This window comes from Semicossyphus pulcher, unplaced genomic scaffold (genome assembly GCF_022749685.1).
Source record: "Semicossyphus pulcher isolate SPU_LCO1_2020_fin unplaced genomic scaffold, fSemPul1.0.p SCAF_7, whole genome shotgun sequence".
In the NCBI taxonomy this organism is placed as follows: domain Eukaryota; kingdom Metazoa; phylum Chordata; class Actinopteri; order Labriformes; family Labridae; genus Semicossyphus; species Semicossyphus pulcher.
In genome coordinates this window covers 6,438,372-6,455,473 of record NW_027211748.1, presented here as the reverse complement: position 1 = coordinate 6,455,473, position 17,102 = coordinate 6,438,372, and the positions used below count along the sequence as shown (strand labels likewise).

General features: G+C 39.6%; 3 protein-coding genes and 4 non-coding genes across 8 annotated transcripts; 6 read left to right on the top strand and 1 right to left on the bottom strand.

Moving 5' to 3' along the window:
* Positions 1–649: 649 nt before the first annotated feature.
* Positions 650–3,817, bottom strand: dcun1d1 (DCN1, defective in cullin neddylation 1, domain containing 1 (S. cerevisiae)). 2 transcript variants are annotated; one of them, XM_069684900.1, is made up of 7 exons: positions 3,740–3,817; positions 2,852–3,065; positions 2,485–2,653; positions 1,803–1,933; positions 1,631–1,713; positions 1,451–1,547; positions 650–1,251 (listed from the first exon to the last, which is right to left on the bottom strand). In XM_069684900.1, the coding sequence occupies exons 1-7, from the start codon at positions 3,740–3,742 to the stop codon at positions 1,175–1,177; spliced, it is 774 nt and encodes a 257-aa protein (XP_069541001.1). In that variant the 5' UTR covers positions 3,743–3,817; the 3' UTR covers positions 650–1,174. The 2 variants fall into 2 exon arrangements, with proteins under 2 accessions (XP_069541001.1, XP_069541002.1); XM_069684901.1 differs by having other exon boundaries at positions 2,852–3,094; positions 3,740–3,773.
* Positions 3,818–4,100: 283 nt separating this feature from the next.
* Positions 4,101–5,048, top strand: setd9 (SET domain containing 9). The gene has a single exon (XM_069685456.1). The coding sequence runs from the start codon at positions 4,112–4,114 to the stop codon at positions 4,967–4,969; it is 858 nt and encodes a 285-aa protein (XP_069541557.1). The 5' UTR covers positions 4,101–4,111; the 3' UTR covers positions 4,970–5,048.
* A 1,177-nt stretch (positions 5,049–6,225) lies between these two features.
* On the top strand, positions 6,226–10,972 carry eif4a2 (eukaryotic translation initiation factor 4A2). Its single transcript, XM_069685012.1, has 11 exons — positions 6,226–6,305; positions 7,166–7,223; positions 7,330–7,462; positions 7,671–7,810; positions 8,232–8,400; positions 8,501–8,610; positions 8,927–9,070; positions 9,413–9,550; positions 9,655–9,744; positions 10,010–10,089; positions 10,171–10,972. The coding sequence occupies exons 1-11, from the start codon at positions 6,274–6,276 to the stop codon at positions 10,313–10,315; spliced, it is 1,239 nt and encodes a 412-aa protein (XP_069541113.1). The 5' UTR covers positions 6,226–6,273; the 3' UTR covers positions 10,316–10,972.
* LOC138612275 (small nucleolar RNA SNORD2) lies at positions 7,506–7,580 on the top strand. The gene has a single exon (XR_011309635.1). It is a non-coding gene; the product is annotated as a small nucleolar RNA SNORD2 (small nucleolar RNA).
* LOC138612274 (small nucleolar RNA SNORD2) lies at positions 8,058–8,134 on the top strand. Its single transcript, XR_011309634.1, has one exon. It is a non-coding gene; the product is annotated as a small nucleolar RNA SNORD2 (small nucleolar RNA).
* LOC138612273 (small nucleolar RNA SNORA81) lies at positions 8,654–8,833 on the top strand. The gene has a single exon (XR_011309633.1). It is a non-coding gene; the product is annotated as a small nucleolar RNA SNORA81 (small nucleolar RNA).
* On the top strand, positions 9,129–9,310 carry LOC138612272 (small nucleolar RNA SNORA81). The gene has a single exon (XR_011309632.1). It is a non-coding gene; the product is annotated as a small nucleolar RNA SNORA81 (small nucleolar RNA).
* Positions 10,973–17,102: the final 6,130 nt, after the last annotated feature.

The following is a 17,102-nucleotide window of genomic DNA, read 5'->3' as shown; positions in this document are numbered from 1 at the left end:
TGTTTTTACACCACAAATCAATACAACTTGTCATACACACAACATACAACTGGGATGTAATTGAACTGGACAGCAAATATTATCGAAAGATAAGCAGGGCAATGCATTTTAGAAAGAATAAAACAGTCACCAGCCCATCTCAATTTATGTAACTCTTTGTATCATTTACTTACCAATTATGTTTGGTGATCATGATGAAAACCAGACTTCCATTATCTTTATCTGACTTTTAAAAAACATGTCTCCATTAGTTCCATGGCATCATATAATCTATATTGTGTGCCCAGGCAGACCTATTAAGGAAATTTGTTCGCTACTTCGTTACTTAAAATATATTTGTATTTAAGTGACAGGGTCAAACAACTTCTTCCATTTGTGTATTAGGTATTGCACTTAATTTAACTCAAAACATTCATTAGATTTATAAATTACTCTTGCTTCAAATCAGACAGAATTTTCAACGCGTTACACTACATTTCTGTCATCTCTTTGATGGAGTTGGCAGATTCAAAGGTGTACAGGGGTAGAGTAATTCAATAGGGCTATCTGAAATTAATTCTATTAACTTGATTCTATTCTTTACACAGAAATGCACAGAGGCCTGGCAGCTTTAAAGATACCAAATTGAAACATTTATTTTATCTTTATACATTTGTGTTTAAACAAAACAGCATTATGCTTAAAAAATTACAATCAATTTTTTATACTGACTTGTCGCACAAATGTATCATAAAACAAAAACAAAATCCGGAACGCACACAAGAGTATTAAATTCAATATTAAAAGAACGACATCCCCTTGCGAACCCTCGTGTTTAGATTACAATTCAAAAGTGTGTCTATCTACCTGCTTCTGAGTGGAGCCCAACCACATCAATGAACCTTGTGGACCAAGATGGTGACTCCTCTCTATTTGGCTTGAGCGCACACAAAAAGCCCAATACTTAGATAAAAGTTCCAAACCACCACAAGTTGACCAACAAAGAGATATGCCTTTTTTATATATGTAAATACACACAAACATATATAAAGTCTCTGCTGTGTAAAATATTTCAGTCCTGAGGGTTGAAAAGGCAACATAGTTCTCAGCTCAGTGCGGTCCCCTTGTCCTCCTTTCACTGCGCTCTCCATTTCGTAGAAACCTCACATGGATGTTCCTTCGGCGAGAGCCGCCCTTAAACTGCCGTGCTTTTGGTCCCGATGTGTGGCCGTGCAAACTCCACAAAGTCATCAATAAGGACAGGCCATGCTCCTGTGCAACACACAAAAAAACAACAGATATATGAAATATATAAAGTTAACTGACTCGACCATAGGTAAGGGAGTGATTAGGGATAACTGTTACTGCTCGTACAATTCCTCTATGAAGCAGGGTAGAGACACTAACATTTGTGGAGAATAATACTTGAGATAAGAGTTCCCTTAATGCTTAGAGGAAATGGTGTACAAACCTTCCTCATCATAATTCGACATGTCATCTGTGATCATTGTGCTGAAGTCTAGTAAGAGGTTCCAAGTGTCCTTAGGAATGGATCTTTTGTGGTGCTCCTGTAAATCATATTAATGCAACACATTGAGACGACATAATATTTGTACTTTAAGATTAATCTTGAATGCGATTATTAACTTACAACTAAAAATCTGTTCCACAAATCCAGGAACTTGAATCTTCCAGCCAGTACTAAATTCCAATATGCAATAGCCATTTCTAAATCTGTAAGAAAACCAGCCAAGGGTCATTATATATTCAACACACGAAGAAACAAACAGTTATTATGATGATCAGTATTAAAAGATTCTTACCCAAACCTTTCTGGCCAGGATTCTTAGCAAAATTAAATGTAAACTGGTAAAAATCCTTAAATTTCCCTTGGTCCTTTAACTCTTGCTCCATCTTCGGAAGCTGAGCTTTAAGCTTCTCTATGCTGTCACAGCTGGGGAAGACAAGACAAGAGAAATGTTACTTTTTTCAGTGTTTCAAGTATATTCAGCTCTGTATGATACAAAACTCTGCAATTAATAAAATGCATGTGTATAGACAATAAGTATATAACTTTATCAAAGACTCAATTAACTTATTGGCTTATATTTGACATCTTTCAAACAACCAAATAAGCTTTATGTGCAATAATGGCAACATGTCTGATATGATTTCCATCCCTGTAAGGGGGATACCAAGTACATTTCTGTGTCTACAGAAGCTGAATTGGTGCTGTTGTGATACAATCAAATCAACAATCAAGGAAACCATGTAAATATTAGTACTTAAAAAAAATGATTAATACATGTGAAGTTTTTCCATTTTTGACACACAATTAAAGGGCATTTTCAATGTTTATACCACAATAATTTCACAGCTGTAATGAACAATTAAGTCTACATTTGAATGATAGCAGGCTATATATTATAGTTGCTCTGTGAGTTTATAATGTCAACATTCAATTCGTAGGTATCACAAGACAGGCTTCTGAAAACACACTCTCACCCCTGTTCTGCCATGCCGTCCATGAACTCTTGTTTAGAGAACTCGCACTGTGTCGCCGCCCTGAACTTCCAGGCTATGAGGAGGACACTTATACTGGCCGGGTCCAGATTCAGGTCGTCACAGAACAACTGGATCCCATCAATGCCGATCTTGTTGTCATCGTGAGGATCTAAGTATGGGGGTGAAAAGAGCACCTTGATTAATCCACAGCCATATGATTGTTTTATTAATAAATTAAACTCAAAACTTTACTTGTAACATTTTGTGATCTAGTCCTTCAATATATATATAAAATCTGCAATAAGCTGTTTGTATTAGGTATGATATTGGTGCTTAATTCTTACACATGAAAGGGGATTTTCCATACCTCTGTATCTGTTGTACAGCTGCTCAAGCTTCTTCTTGTCTAAGGCCCCCTTTAGATTTGAAACATAGAGCTCTGGATTTTGGAAAAACTTGTCGGTGGCAACATCTAGTTTCCAATCATTCTGTGACAGACAGGTCAGAGCAGTCTTCTCATTGGATTGAGTGAAAATCATGAACTGGCGAACTTTATCCTTCTGTGAGGACTTCAGCTTGTTCTGCACAAAGACAGAGAAAACAAAGACACCTGTTGTTCAAATGATACACGATTAGACAAGTATAAAGAACAGGGATAACAAAATCAAATACACTATTTCTGTAGTATATTAAGTATTTTAATGGGTGTCAAAACGGATTTGATCAGTCTGAATAGCTGCAGGACTCTGTCAGTCCAAAACTTTGCATAATAACCTCAAAAGGTATGCTACTTCATATTAAGCATAGAACCACAGTGAAACATCCAAAAAAGAGCAACTAGCAATAACATGCTAACCTGACAGCAGTGACCGATTGCAATGTGCTGATTGCACTGTCAGCTGGCTGGTTTCTTAACGTATATGATAACATTGAACAAGCAATTTATTCATAAATTCTTGTCGTAAATAATTTACAGCTTACGCTGCAGCAGTTTGTGTAGCTAATTGTGTTTGTCAGTTGGCTTCCAGCCTAGCAAGCTTAGCTAGCTAACTAGGCGAACTGGCTAGTCTGAGCCGTGAGCTAGTAAGCTAATGCTAACGTCGAGGGCTACGTTTGTTTTCATAATACAAAGGCAATATCAGATAATTAGCACAGTTTTCTGGTAATATTAATCCGCCTAAATGTATAGTTTATGCGTGCGAGCACTGTTTATGTTTGCATCAAGGCAGCAGAATTAAAAAGAGTAATTTCTTACCATGTTTGTCTTTGCCTGACTCTCTTTCCTCCCATCCAGCTGGCTAACAGCGTAAAGTTTTTACAAGTCACGTCAAACGCATTTCCGGTTGAAGCTTCGCCACAAAAAATAAAATTACAGAATAAGTAGCTCGTCGATTATGCCTTCTCTTTACCTGTTTAACAAATCAATTAAAGTTTCATGATCTGTAAAAGTAAACCAATAAATGACAACGCAGACACAACACTTTATCAAAGTTTGAGACTATTTCTATGATTTTTGATACATTAACAAAATCACTATTTTATTTTGAAGCGACTCGTCGGAAGTAACATTGGAACTCACGAAAATAATCTAATTCCTTCATGACAGATCGAAAAAACGTCGCTCTGGATGTTTAGAACTGTTGTAAAAAGATTTCAGGACAAATGGAAATCGTACAGACACAGGTTTGTGCCCTGGATTGCACTGAACCTGTCTAAAAATGAAAAAACTCTGCGGCAGGTGACGGAGGGCTCAAAAGACAAACTCGTCCCAGATGAGGAGGTTTCACAGACTCTACTGAAGCTCTTCAGAGTCCTGCTTAGGACTCACTGGGCTAATCATGAGGAAGTCCGAGCAGCGCAAACTCAGTTTCTCAGACAGGTAACAAGTGAAGACCACTATGGAGAAAACCCAACGCATGGTGATGATGCCATGTTACAGTCTCTGGGATTCCACATTGACCGGAAGCCCAGCACTTTGCCCTCTGCAGGAACTGGGGTGTTTGTCACTAGAGGATTTGTGCCCAAAGGAGCAACTGTTGCAATGTACCCAGGTACTGTCTATCAAGCCTATGAGCCAATTCTCCTCCAGTCTATCAGAAACCCCTTTGTTTTCAGGTGTATTGATTGTGTTTTGATTGATGGAAATAACAAAGGGATCTCCAAAATGGTCTTCAAGTCATGCAGTGGCAGGGACAGAGTGGGGCCTTTCATTATGAGTGACACCAGCTGGTTGACATCAAGTCCACAAAACCCACTTGCTGTTGGTCAGTATGTGAACAACTGTTCCAACGAGTGGCCTGCTAACGTGTGCTACCAGGAGTATGATGTGCCTGACACATTTCCCATCGAGCTCCGACAGTATCTGCCAAATGTTAACTACAGCCAGGACTCACAGAGGCCTCTACGCTGTGTGGTCCTGGTGTCACTCAGAGACATTACAGCAGGGGAGGAACTCTTCTCCAACTACTATACCGTTGTGCATTAGAGTCAAGGACACCCCCCTGATCTGCTTTGGTGCTAGAACTGAAGAAAATGCAGATATTTGTAATTCAAACAATGTGATAATTGTCCATCTTCCAAAGAAAAAAAAAAGTTTAAACGTATCTTTTTGTACACTCAGTGTAGCATTGGAATAAAGGCATTTGAATAAATGTATTCTTTATTGTAATATGCAAGAAACAAAACTGCAATTATTTACCCCTCTGATATTAGTGTGATAACAAAACAAAACATAATATTGGTGGGAAAACCTAGGCTGTTGGCATTTTGCTAACTTAGTATTAGACTCTCTGTGAGCACCACACTGTTGTTGTTTGTCATTTTTACAGGATAATTAACCTTTGATCGGATTAGTGTATTGACTGGCATACTCCCCGATACTTGATACAGCATTTTAGGCAGTATTTGAGGATAATGATACTGCTATTGGTATCATAACATCTGTATTCCAGACCTGTGAGGTAGTCAGGTTCTTCAGTAAAAGAAGTACTGCAGTAAAAAAGCACCTGAACATGTAATGGTGCTGCATTCAATACATATGTAAAAGTACAAAAGTGTTATAAGTGTACTTAAGTGTTCAACATTTAAAATATACATTATGCAGTATAGAATTTGGGGAGCTATGTTATTATCAAAAACAATTATGTTTTGTATTATTGGTTTATTACTACTAATGGATTAATGTGTGAGAAGCATGCAGTTTGAGGGAGCAAAGACTGCTAGGTACTAAATATGATTTAAATCGAGATGACCATCTGCAGACACCTACTGTTAAATGTGTTCTAAAACAGTTGGCTTCTACTTTAAACTTCTCACAAAATGGGAAAACAGAAGAACTGTATTATAGATAAAGTATAACAATCTTAGAGAAAATGGATGTCACTGGTTTAAATTGGCATTCATCTCCTTACTGTATTAAATTAATTATATTTCATCGCCCTCACGCGAACCCTTTTCAAAAAAATGTTGCACAACCTTGTCAGGAGCTTTTTGACCTGCCAGGGCCACTGTAGCAGCCCAAGAACCATTTATTACTGCAATATCCTTCCGCTGATTAATATAGTCTGGTATCATTTTCACAATTTTTCAGTGACTAAAACATAGTTTTGTATATATTAGACAAATATAAAAAATTACGTTTGCTCCAACGTCCAATGTATGTCAACTGGCACGATATTGTCAACCGAACAGAGCGTTAAGTTCGTCCAACGTGAAAGTAGTCCGGCTGCATAAAGGCAATTGGCGTCGCCGTCAGCGATCTTTCCAGTCGCATGCTGAAGTTGGGTACGGATGATGTCTAGCGATTCTGCTGATTACAACAGGTAAAATCGCCGCGTTCATCTTATTTTTAAAAACAAATCTTCATTTTTAGACGTATTTAAGTGTGTCAAGCTCTTGTGCACTCCGTATCACGCTGAATTAGTAATATCTAGTTAGTTAGGCCACAACCGCTGTGTGGACGAGGTGGTTGCCAACAGTTAGCTTTGCTAACGTTAGCTTAATTTACACCGCAGTTCTAAAAATGCCGTTACAAGTGCTTTAAATTCAATGCGTTTGAATTTCCTAACTAGTTGTATATATCGTATTAATACTGGGTTTTATTTAATTGAGCAGTTATTTCCCATTATGGCCGGTGGTCTGGGCTAGACGAACCGTCGGGCCAGGCTGCAGCTCGGCCTAGTTCTCAGGAAACCGAAGCCCCCGTTGGCAGAACAGGCCCAACTGCCCGACATATTGGCACACGTTATTGAAGCAGAGCTCCATGTTAAGATATGCTGTAAGTGTACGGGCGTGACTGTCGCTTTTATAAAACGAGTTCATACAAAACTTTATAGGCGTGAGCCTGTCCGACACCTTTCGTGGTTACATAATCGGTAAGGTAGTCGAGGTCTGCTCGTTGGATTTGACACGTGCGCCCAGCGACAGCCCGAACTCTGTAACGAGATCCTCTGGGCGTAACCCGGTCCACTGGAGACCCGCTCACTACTCATCTAACGCAGCCTTTACGTTATTATCTTTAAAAGTTAAGTGAGTTATTTTTCCAATTAACAGTCAAATGACACGTGGTAGTTCGGACTGCTCATTGTAGTTTTAATTTAATAGCCTGTCCTCTTTTATAATGGGTGTGATTTTTAAAGTGATCTCTACGTGAATTTTGACCTGTATCACTTCTCTCAAACAGCTCAAAAGATAGAGGCCATGGGGGGCCAGATGGAATGGAGCCTGATGGTGTCATCGAGGTAAGAACATGAATGACATTTGTTTTCTATACAAAGCTTAAAATAAATATATTGACTTTGTGTCCACAGTTGTACTCACTAGCCTGTTTTTGTCCTTTTAATTCAGAGCAACTGGAGTGAGATTACGGACAACTTTGATGATATGAACCTGAAGGAGACTCTTCTCAGGGGAATATATGCATATGGTTTTGAAAAGCCATCTGCTATTCAACAAAGGGCTATCATTCCTTGCATCAAAGGTACAGGAACTAAATTTTACTTCTAAATGATTTGTGAAACTTTGAGTGAAGTGATGCTTTACCATCTTTCGGGACTTACCCAATAATGGGGATACTTTTTTATTCATACTGATCACTCAATACTGGCTCTTTGCATACATGTTTCAATCTGTATCAAATGAAAACTTCTGAACTTTACTAACTGGAAACGCTGTCCCCTTGTGGTTAGGCTTTGATGTCATTGCCCAGGCACAGTCAGGCACTGGCAAGACCGCCACATTTGCCATCTCTATCTTGCAGCAGCTGGACATTGAGCATAAGGAGACTCAAGCTCTGGTGTTGGCTCCCACCAGAGAGCTGGCTCAGCAGGTATGCTGTTCTGAGGTCACAATGACCTCAACAGTGTCTCAGACCTAGACAGCACATTGAGGACACTAATTCAAGTACGTGGGTTCCATTTTCTTTTCTCCATCCTGTCAACATTGTGAAAATGTGAAACTACAGCATCCTCTTATGATTGGTGTAGTCTGTGTCCATGGCTACATTGGTCTAAAAGGTGATCTGGCTTTATTGAGTTATATGTGCTGTCTATATTAATTTGTTTCTGTGGAAAACTGGGTGACATGATGGCATACCATCTTTCGGGACTGACTCTAGAAATGGAGAGATCTTTTTTTATTTGACTGATCACTTTAAACAGTTTTTCTACACTCTTTGAATTGTCTTGTCAGGCCGTCTGCACAAAATGATCCTAACAAGTTGTGTTTTTGCTCTTATCTCCCCTCACTAGATCCAGAAGGTCATTCTGGCACTGGGTGACTACATGGGAGCAGCCTGCCATGCCTGCATCGGTGGGACTAACCTCCGCACAGAAATACAGAAGCTCGATGCGGAGGCTCCTCACATAGTGGTGGGTACACCGGGACGTGTGTTCGACATGCTCAACAGGGGACATCTGTGTAAGTAACACAGGTCCTGTTCAACAGAAAAGCACTCTGAAACAATTATGACTCATTTCACATGTAAAGGTTTGACATCTAACGCCATATTTCTGCGCAGGCGCAAAGTACATCAAGATGTTCGTTCTGGATGAAGCTGATGAGATGTTGAGTCGAGGATTCAAAGATCAGATCTATGAGATCTTCCAGAAACTCAGCACAAACATTCAGGTAAGGGTCACACTACACTAAAGGTTCACAGGCTAATAAGATGCCCTTCTGCATTAACAGAATTCTGCTATAATTGTGTGATCCAGATTGTCTGTTTCATGCAATAATGCTAGCAGAGTATTGCGTGGAAGGAGATGATTGTGCACTGTGCTGAAAATGAGATGTTGTCGAACCTCTTTCTTAATGTTCATTGGCTTCTGTCTCGAGGTGCAGTGCCACACGTATCTGAAAGTAAATGTTTGACTTTCATAACACTGCACCAAGCTCTAACTTTAGTCTGCTGAGTCTGGTGGTAAAATGAAATGTTTCTCCCCAGGTGGTCCTGCTCTCTGCCACCATGCCAGCAGAGGTGCTGGAGGTGACCAAGAAGTTCATGCGGGAACCCATTCGCATCTTGGTGAAGAAAGAAGAGCTTACCCTCGAGGGTATCAAACAGTTCTACATTAATGTGGAGCGAGAGGTGGGTTTACTTAACTAGAGGATAAATAAAACTCTTTAACTCTATGACTGTCCAATACCCCTTCTCACTAAAGCACCCTGCTAAAACTGCAGGAGCCAGGCCTCAGGTTTGGCTCATGTGGCCGTGTAAGCATGGGTACACCAGGGAAGGAGATTAAAGGCACAGGGTCTGAAATGAGGCTTGGAGGGACCTCTTTCTTAATGTCCCGTGTCCTTCGTCTCACGATCCTGTGTTACATACTAGCTTTGCTCTTTTTATGTTTGGTGGCCCAGCTGAGGGCTTTTATAATTAGGTTAGCTTTGTCCAGTTAACCATACATTACTTATTTGTTTCTGTCTGCAGGAGTGGAAGCTGGACACCCTGTGTGATCTGTACGAAACTCTAACAATCACCCAGGCTGTCATCTTCCTCAACACCAGGAGAAAAGTCGACTGGTTGACTGAGAAGATGCACGCTAGAGACTTCACCGTCTCTGCTCTGGTACGATCCGGTCTCTGCCTGCTAGCATAAACTGTCAGAATACTCTTTAGTGTTTGAATTATAAAAAGGCATGAATAATACTGACAAATTTTGTCCCTTCACAGCACGGTGATATGGACCAGAAGGAGCGCGATGTGATTATGAGGGAGTTTAGGTCCGGATCCAGCAGAGTGCTGATCACTACTGATCTTCTGGTTAGTATGAGGAGTTGATGGGCAGTGTGTAAGAAATGTCAAATAAGTTGTGAAACCCAAAATGTGTTTAATCCTGCAACAGTCCAAAAATGACCAAGCAGACCAAACTTTTGGGAGAGTAGGGCTCGTTCTCCACAATGGGTTCTTCTACTGTAGGAATCTGTTACTTATTAATGAGCGACATTAAAATGTGGTTGATGTTTTTGCAATCTGTCTCTTTGATTTGAAAACAAGCTGATTTTTAAATTCCTTCTTCTCATCTCAGGCTCGTGGCATTGACGTCCAGCAGGTTTCACTGGTCATTAACTATGACCTTCCTACCAACCGAGAGAACTACATTCACAGGTGAGTTGCATTGTATTTTCCACTAATGCGTGCACCTCTGTCTCCTGTGTGAGCTCAACGTTGTTCGTCTTTCCTCTCCAGAATCGGCCGAGGTGGACGCTTTGGCAGAAAAGGAGTTGCTATCAACTTCGTCACTGAGGAGGACAAGAGGATTCTTCGGGACATCGAGACGTTTTACAATACAACCGTGGAGGAGATGCCTATGAATGTGGCCGACCTGATTTGAGCCCTGAGAATTATCTTTTTTTTTTAAACGCAGTGATAGCGATCGTCCACTTGCATTGTGCTTATATTATTCGAGGGGGAAAAAAAACTTCTAAATGCTAAACCTTGGATCAGAATTTTGGTATGTGTTAAAAGCGAGGTGTCTTCTATGGTGGTCCCCTCTCGGACAGTTGTAGATTCTAACCTCGGCAGCCGGCTGGTTGGAGCTACAAAGCCATGGGGTCTGTAAACATAAAGGTCCTTATCAGGTATTTCTTTCAATGTTCAATTAAGATGTGTGTATTCGATGTTCTCCACCGTTTAGTAACTTACTTGTGGACTAAAAGGTATAAGTGCTGTATAAAGTCTGCAAATTATGTTATGCTAACATATGTGCGGTGTATCTTGGGTCTGCTTAATAGAGGCACTTGTTACGTTTTACTGTAGATTCACTTGCTCTTTGTTATCTTTTGTGAATGTTTTAATTTAACTGTACCATTTTTTTTTTTTTTGTCCCACTTGCTCTATCAGAATTCCTCACTGGTTGGCCATATTTTGCTGACGTGGTTTTAACCTTACCAGAGTATATTGCTATTTCCTCCCCCTTGACTACTTTTCAGATTTCTTCCTCCCCAGAATTGTATGAATGTCTTAATAAACAGATATTACTGTAAGTCAACCTGCTTTATTTCCTGTTGTGGAGCACTCATGTTCATGTAAGTCTGTAGTTTAGTGAGGCGTTTGTAAAGCACCTGTTTACATGGTGCACGAGGGAACCTGCTGATTTAAAGATGGAGCTAATCTAAATGAAACTAGCATAGAAACTCTGCCTACACACTCACGCCTTAAATATGACTTACTTGAAGCAGCAGGGAGAATCACTGGAAACCTAGTGACACAGCACCACCTAGTGGGAAACTACAGTATATAACCATTCCCTATATAACAATCAGATCATGTATTGGTGGGGAAATACTAAGTGTCTTCTTACTCACAGAGGGTACTAGGTCATTCTAATAACTATACCCGTAAAAACCTAAGAACTGAAGATGTGCAATTCACTGAATCTGTACTTTATTTTGATTTGGTCTGCTATTTCTTCTGATTAGAGGTTAAGAATATTCCTCATGAGATGTTGGGTGAAATTTCTTTGAGTCTCCCCTCCTGATAACAAATGCCTCAAATTGTATTTGAACATTATAATAAAATCCTTTATGATTCTCCTCAGATACACCATGTCTAAATATCATATGGAGGCCGGGTGTACTTGAGACAGTAAGTCTGCCTGAGGCCATATCAATAGTTGAGTAAACTGCAATATGGGTTGGTACAATGTGAGGCTGTTTAGCGGTATGACTACTCAAGGTTAGATTCTACAAATTTTGATGAAGATGCACAATCAAATACTATTATATTGACCTTGTATCGACCAATTTCAGATTCAATTTGGTTAAATATTTAGATTCATTCATACACACAGTGCGCCAACAAATTGAGTGACATAAGCCAAAAATAGTTCTTTACAGAGAGTTTATTATTCACTAGCTGTTAATTTAACAGGCATGAAATAACTTCTTTACAGTGACGGTCTCAAAAGATAATAGACCACAGCTGATTTGTTAGGCGATCAATGCTGGTTTAAACGTGTGCTTGTGTTATGGCTGGCCTATGATGAAGGATCTGTGGTTATGTAGCTCTGCACTGGACCGATCATGAAACATAAAGAGTGCTACAATACTTAAAACCATGGTGTTAGATGGGTACAGTTTGGATGTACAGACAGTAGGATTGGTTACATTTCTCAGTCCATTTAGCAAACCTATCCTACACCATAGTTAGACTCGAGATGGACAGTGTACAGATTAAGTTCCTCTTTTTTTGTCCCACCCTATTGACTACATTACCCACAATGCAAATCAGCTGCTAACAGTTACGTCAGATTCCAATGTGGCATGCTCTCAGCACTTTTACGAGCTTGAATAGCGGGTTACAGAGGTCTGATATCCTACGAGCATGTACTCTTGCGTCCTAACTGATGCTGACTCAAGTGACATCACTTGAGGCTTTTCTTAAAAAAAAAATCAGATGTCCTGCAGCTCCTGCTGGAGTCACAAAATGCTTTTACAACTTTCTGTAATTTACATGTGCACGAGTTCCCCAAGATTCTTTAAGAGACTTTCTACTCACTTTGACTTGTAGAATTGGCGGAGTTGCCCTTTAAGAGGCACCAAAATACAAAAACCAATCAGAGGTTAGTTTAGTGCCTCTTTATTTGTCTGTTTTGTCTGTGTGGAAAGTTTTATGAGCGTTGCCTATCAGATAAGAGATAATGCAATGCTTGGTTTTCATCTCCCAGCACAGCCACATTTATTTGATTTGATCTCTTTCTTGTTACTTTGCAGTTGTTTGGGTTCACCTCTTTTCCTGAGGAAGTACATTGTTAACCAATCTGTGCTCACAATCTGAAGACATTTTTCACTTTGAACAAATGATGAGAAATGACAATAAATAACTGAATCTGAAAATCCTTCACAGCCTTTTGCAAATATGACATTAATGAGGCACACATTAAAGTTGGCAGATTTTCTACACAGTGACAAATGTTGACTATTGTCTAAATAAACATGCATAACTCCAAACTGTAAAACCAGCAAGTGTCTAATAAAGATAAACGCTCTCACGCAGCTTCATGCTTCAGGACTCAGCTTCAGGGCTGCAAAGCTTCATCATAACAGAATGGTGACTGATTGTAAAGTAGCAGTGAAATAATTTTATCATACATTTAACAATCAAAAAGTATCATTAGAATTTAATAAATATATGTACACTATGTGTTAAAATAATAACTGTCCCTCAGTGTTGTGCTTGTGTGATGATCTAGAGCCCTGGTTATCAACTGGTGGGTCGGGACCCAAAAGTGGGTCTCTGAGCTTTTTTTAATGGGTCGCGGATGTGTGTTTGAAGAAAAAAAGTGGTAAAAAAATCTATGCTACGGTTTTATTTTGAAGGACATGGGTTTTTATGACATGCGTGCAGTAGTAATGTAGTTCACTCAGACCCCATGTATCCACTGATTGTGTTCCCAGCTACAGTTACATTTACAGTCTTGAAAGTTGATGAGCCCGACAGTGGTTGCATTTATGTTGCACTTTTTTAGTTTATTTCTGTTAAAAAAAGGCTGCTATGTGAATGAATTGTAGAGGGAATCATTTCCTCTTCCCTCTGATGACCTGCCGGCCATTCTGGGTGACACAATACTGTCGTGTTTTGTGATGTTGACATACTCTAATGTTTCGTTCCGTCTCAGGACCAAATTGCACAATTTTTCATTTCAATAAATATATTTCAGTGGTTAAAAAATGTGGGTCGTGATTTGTCAGTTAGGAGGTGGTGGTGGGTCCTGGGGCCAGACCAGTTGAGAACCACTGATCTAGAGAATCATTTGTGCTTTAAAGCGTGCTATGGTTAGGAAATTCCAAGTTGGTTTGTGGAAACAATTTACCAGAAAATGTGTACATTCTGACCTATTTTAATGTTGAATAACCACTTTGTCCCAGTTAGAGGTGTCAACCGCACGTCAGCGGTCAACCTGTGGGTACAAACAGGATTGCACCCTGTCTGTGAAGCAAACACAGCACGTGTTTCTACCGCACAGTGTGTCCTGGTTTAAACTGTCTACCCTCTGAGGTATTGTTGGGTATCTGAGTTAAATTATATCCATCCAATCAGAACATTTTCCCTCTAAAATGTAAGCTAACATTTATAACAATAAAATAGTTCATCTGTAGGAAGCAGTTTAACATTGAACACATGGAGAAATAGCTTGAGCCCGTCCTGCCTCTGAATACGTGTAAAATGCAGCCTTTGTAGTATTTCACATTATTTCTCTTTAACAGTCCTGTGGATACGACGTACTGAATGTGCTCCCAACAACTTATCCACTGTTTTATACAAGAAGAATGATTAACATTAACACCATAAAGTCTCATAAACACAAGAAGTAGGTTTATTTAATTTGGACTTTGTAAGAATTGATTTTTTTGTACATACAATATATACAATGTATATTAAAAATAATGTGTAGATTGTTCTTTACCCATATGGATCATTGAATGTGCATGCACGGTGTAAAACAAGCATTTACTGACTTTAGTGTTCAGTTTTTACACATTTAATTTATAGTCCTGACACTGAAATCGACCAGCAGAGATGTCAGAAGACAAACGGCTCGCTCAGCCGATAGATGGCTCTCTTAAAATGTTTGTCCCTGTCGCACACAGTCGATGTGTCATGTGTTACACAGACAAAAAAAGCCTACAAATATCACAACTTTTATTGCAATTTTCTTAAAAAAGCTGCTGTGAATATGCAATCATATATGCTGTATTCAAGTAACATTAAAGTTGTGTGTATTTGCTTAGCTTCTGTCTGTCTCTCTGTCACATGCATCTTTCCCTTGTGAGCAGGAGATTCAAAGCGATACAATTATTTGGACCTGTAGTTTTATCTTAGTAACAGAGTCTGAACCAACACTTCATGCATTCAGCACAGTTAGCAGGTTGATTTAATTGCTTTATTGCTGAGTGAGGTAAGAGGACAAATACAAATCTAAAATCTGTACAGATCAGCCAGCAATGGTTAGCTTAGCTTAGCATAAAGACCATGGGGAAACAGTTGGCATAGCTCTATCCACAGGTGGAAAAAAAAGAAACTGAAAAGAGATTTTGTTGCTGTTGTCAGAGCCGGATGTTTCTCTAAGCTAACCAAGCTCAGCTAACCAGCTGCAGGCTGTGACTGCATGTTTAGCATGCCTACATGAAACTGGTGTCAATCTTATCATCTAACTCAGACCAAGAAAGCAAATGAACATATTTCCCAAAAGTATTTCTCACATCGAGTCACAGATAAATTGTGCAAACGTCTCAACAACTGGTTGAGCAAATGCACATTTGGCAACATATGTGTTCAGAGACAAAATGTCCATATTTAGCAAATTTAGTCTCCCCAACCAGGCAACTGACAAGATTTCTACACACTGATAAACACCCTCTGATGCCCTCTGCACTAAAGAAGGAGCTGACTGTTATTCTGAGATCTTTGTTTTTTCAGTGTTTAAGTTCTGCGAGCAGCTTGTACATTAGCCAGCACGGTCTGCGTCTATATTTAGCAGGTCGACTTTGTCAGCATTATTTTGCAAAGCCAGCGGTCAGGAAGTGACTAAAGATGAGCTGCATTGTTCTGATGAATTATGTTAGCAGCTGACTCCTCATGTGCTGTTTCTTATTAATGGGTCTAAAAATAACAAACTGATTTGTATCTCCAGGGGGATCAGACCAAACAGCTCACGTACTGTGAATGAACATACCTGCATGTTTACCGGCTCTGTACTGAAATCCTGATGTCTTCATTTCACAGCAGTTTGGGAAACAGCTGGTTGTGTGTTTCGGTCCTTTGTGTGAATTCTTCTTCTTTATGTGTTGACTTGGAAACAGAGCAGCTGTTGGGGGAACAGCTAATCCAGGCTACATCACATTTCAGGACGAGCTGCCCTACATAAACATATAGACGAGACGAGGTGAAGGGAGGAGAGGGCGACCTTTTTGTGACCTTAATTGAGAGATGCTGAGAAGTTAGCTTTATTAGATAAAAGATAAAGTTAGGTTTAATGAGATACCGGTTAGTGTTTTGTCTTATTTAACAGGCTGTTGTAACTCTGAATGCTCATGTGTGTTTGAATTTGACCAGTTTAGCTTGTGTGTGAAGGTGTCTGACATTTATTCCACGTCTGTAGCGCACTGAAACACGCACAGGCCTCATTATTCCTGTCAGGTCGGTGCCAGATGCCTCCGTGGATCAGACGCACTCAGGACTCTGATGACTCTCTGCCCGCTGCCGCGGGTATTTTTGGCTCTACGTATCACATGTCAGATGGAAAAGGCCTGAATGAAAATCATAGTGAGAAGAAATCTAGTACACACACTCAGGCAAAGCCCATTCCTTCATGTAAAGAGGCGTGATTGGGTTGTAGATTGTGTGTGTGCTTTTGTTTGCATACCCAATCTAAGGAGGCGACTGTTGTACCTTTCTTCTTGTGCTTTGCGGAGGAGGAAACACATGGGGGGAAAGGTTATAGAAGGTCTGTGTCGTAGTTTGTGTCTTCTGCACACAGGCCGTAGCATAGAGGTGGTGCTGCATTGCATTGTGGTTCAATGCTTCCTGCTGACATGGAGAGAGATCAAGGTGTGAGAAACACAGGAAAGCGTTCAGTTAGAGCTGTAATGAAGAGCAGCATGCAGGCCAAAAGCCAGAGCTGCTAACGGTCGCTTTTTAACCACTCTCAGAGGGCTCCAATCTATCTGACAGATTAAATAACACATTGGCTTTGAATTATTTTACGCCTCGTTTAACTTGAAAAAATGTTAATGTGAACTTCTACACAAGTTAAATCTTTACTTTTCTAACAGAGGACAATTTGAGGAGCAATTATTTATGATACGCTTTTAACTTTATATCCATCGCTGTGTTTGTGTCTTTCTAATCTTTATGTTATGTTATGTCATACAAAAGCTTGAACCTTAGACTGCGCTCCTCAGTAACCTCTTGTGCCTTGTTAAAAAATCCAAATCAAAGTTAACATTTTGAATCTTTCCTTTTGAATAAAACTAAACACTAAAACCATAATGTGTCGTTTGGACCAATTTTGGAAAGATGTAACGAATGAGATATGAGACTGTAGATTTTGACTTTTAAAGGCAGTGGTTTTTTATTTTGTATTTAACTTTATTCTGATTATTATATTTCATTCTGAC

What these genes read in the sequence shown, in the direction of transcription:
- dcun1d1 (XM_069684900.1), bottom strand. An exon ending in TCCTGGCCAGAAAGGTTTGG is followed by an intron (nt 1,714 to 1,802) that starts GTAAGAATCTTT and finishes GTTTTCTTACAG; the next exon opens with ATTTAGAAATGGCTATTGCA. An exon ending in GTCGAATTATGATGAGGAAG is followed by an intron (nt 1,252 to 1,450) that starts GTTTGTACACCA and finishes TGTGTTGCACAG; the next exon opens with GAGCATGGCCTGTCCTTATT.
- setd9 (XM_069685456.1), top strand. Translation starts at nt 4,112, where the DNA reads ATGTTTAGAACTGTTGTAAAAAGATTTCAGGACAAATGGAAATCGTAC.
- eif4a2 (XM_069685012.1), top strand. Translation starts at nt 6,274, where the DNA reads ATGATGTCTAGCGATTCTGCTGATTACAACAG. An exon ending in AGCCTGATGGTGTCATCGAG is followed by an intron (nt 7,224 to 7,329) that starts GTAAGAACATGA and finishes CTTTTAATTCAG; the next exon opens with AGCAACTGGAGTGAGATTAC. An exon ending in TATCATTCCTTGCATCAAAG is followed by an intron (nt 7,463 to 7,670) that starts GTACAGGAACTA and finishes CCTTGTGGTTAG; the next exon opens with GCTTTGATGTCATTGCCCAG.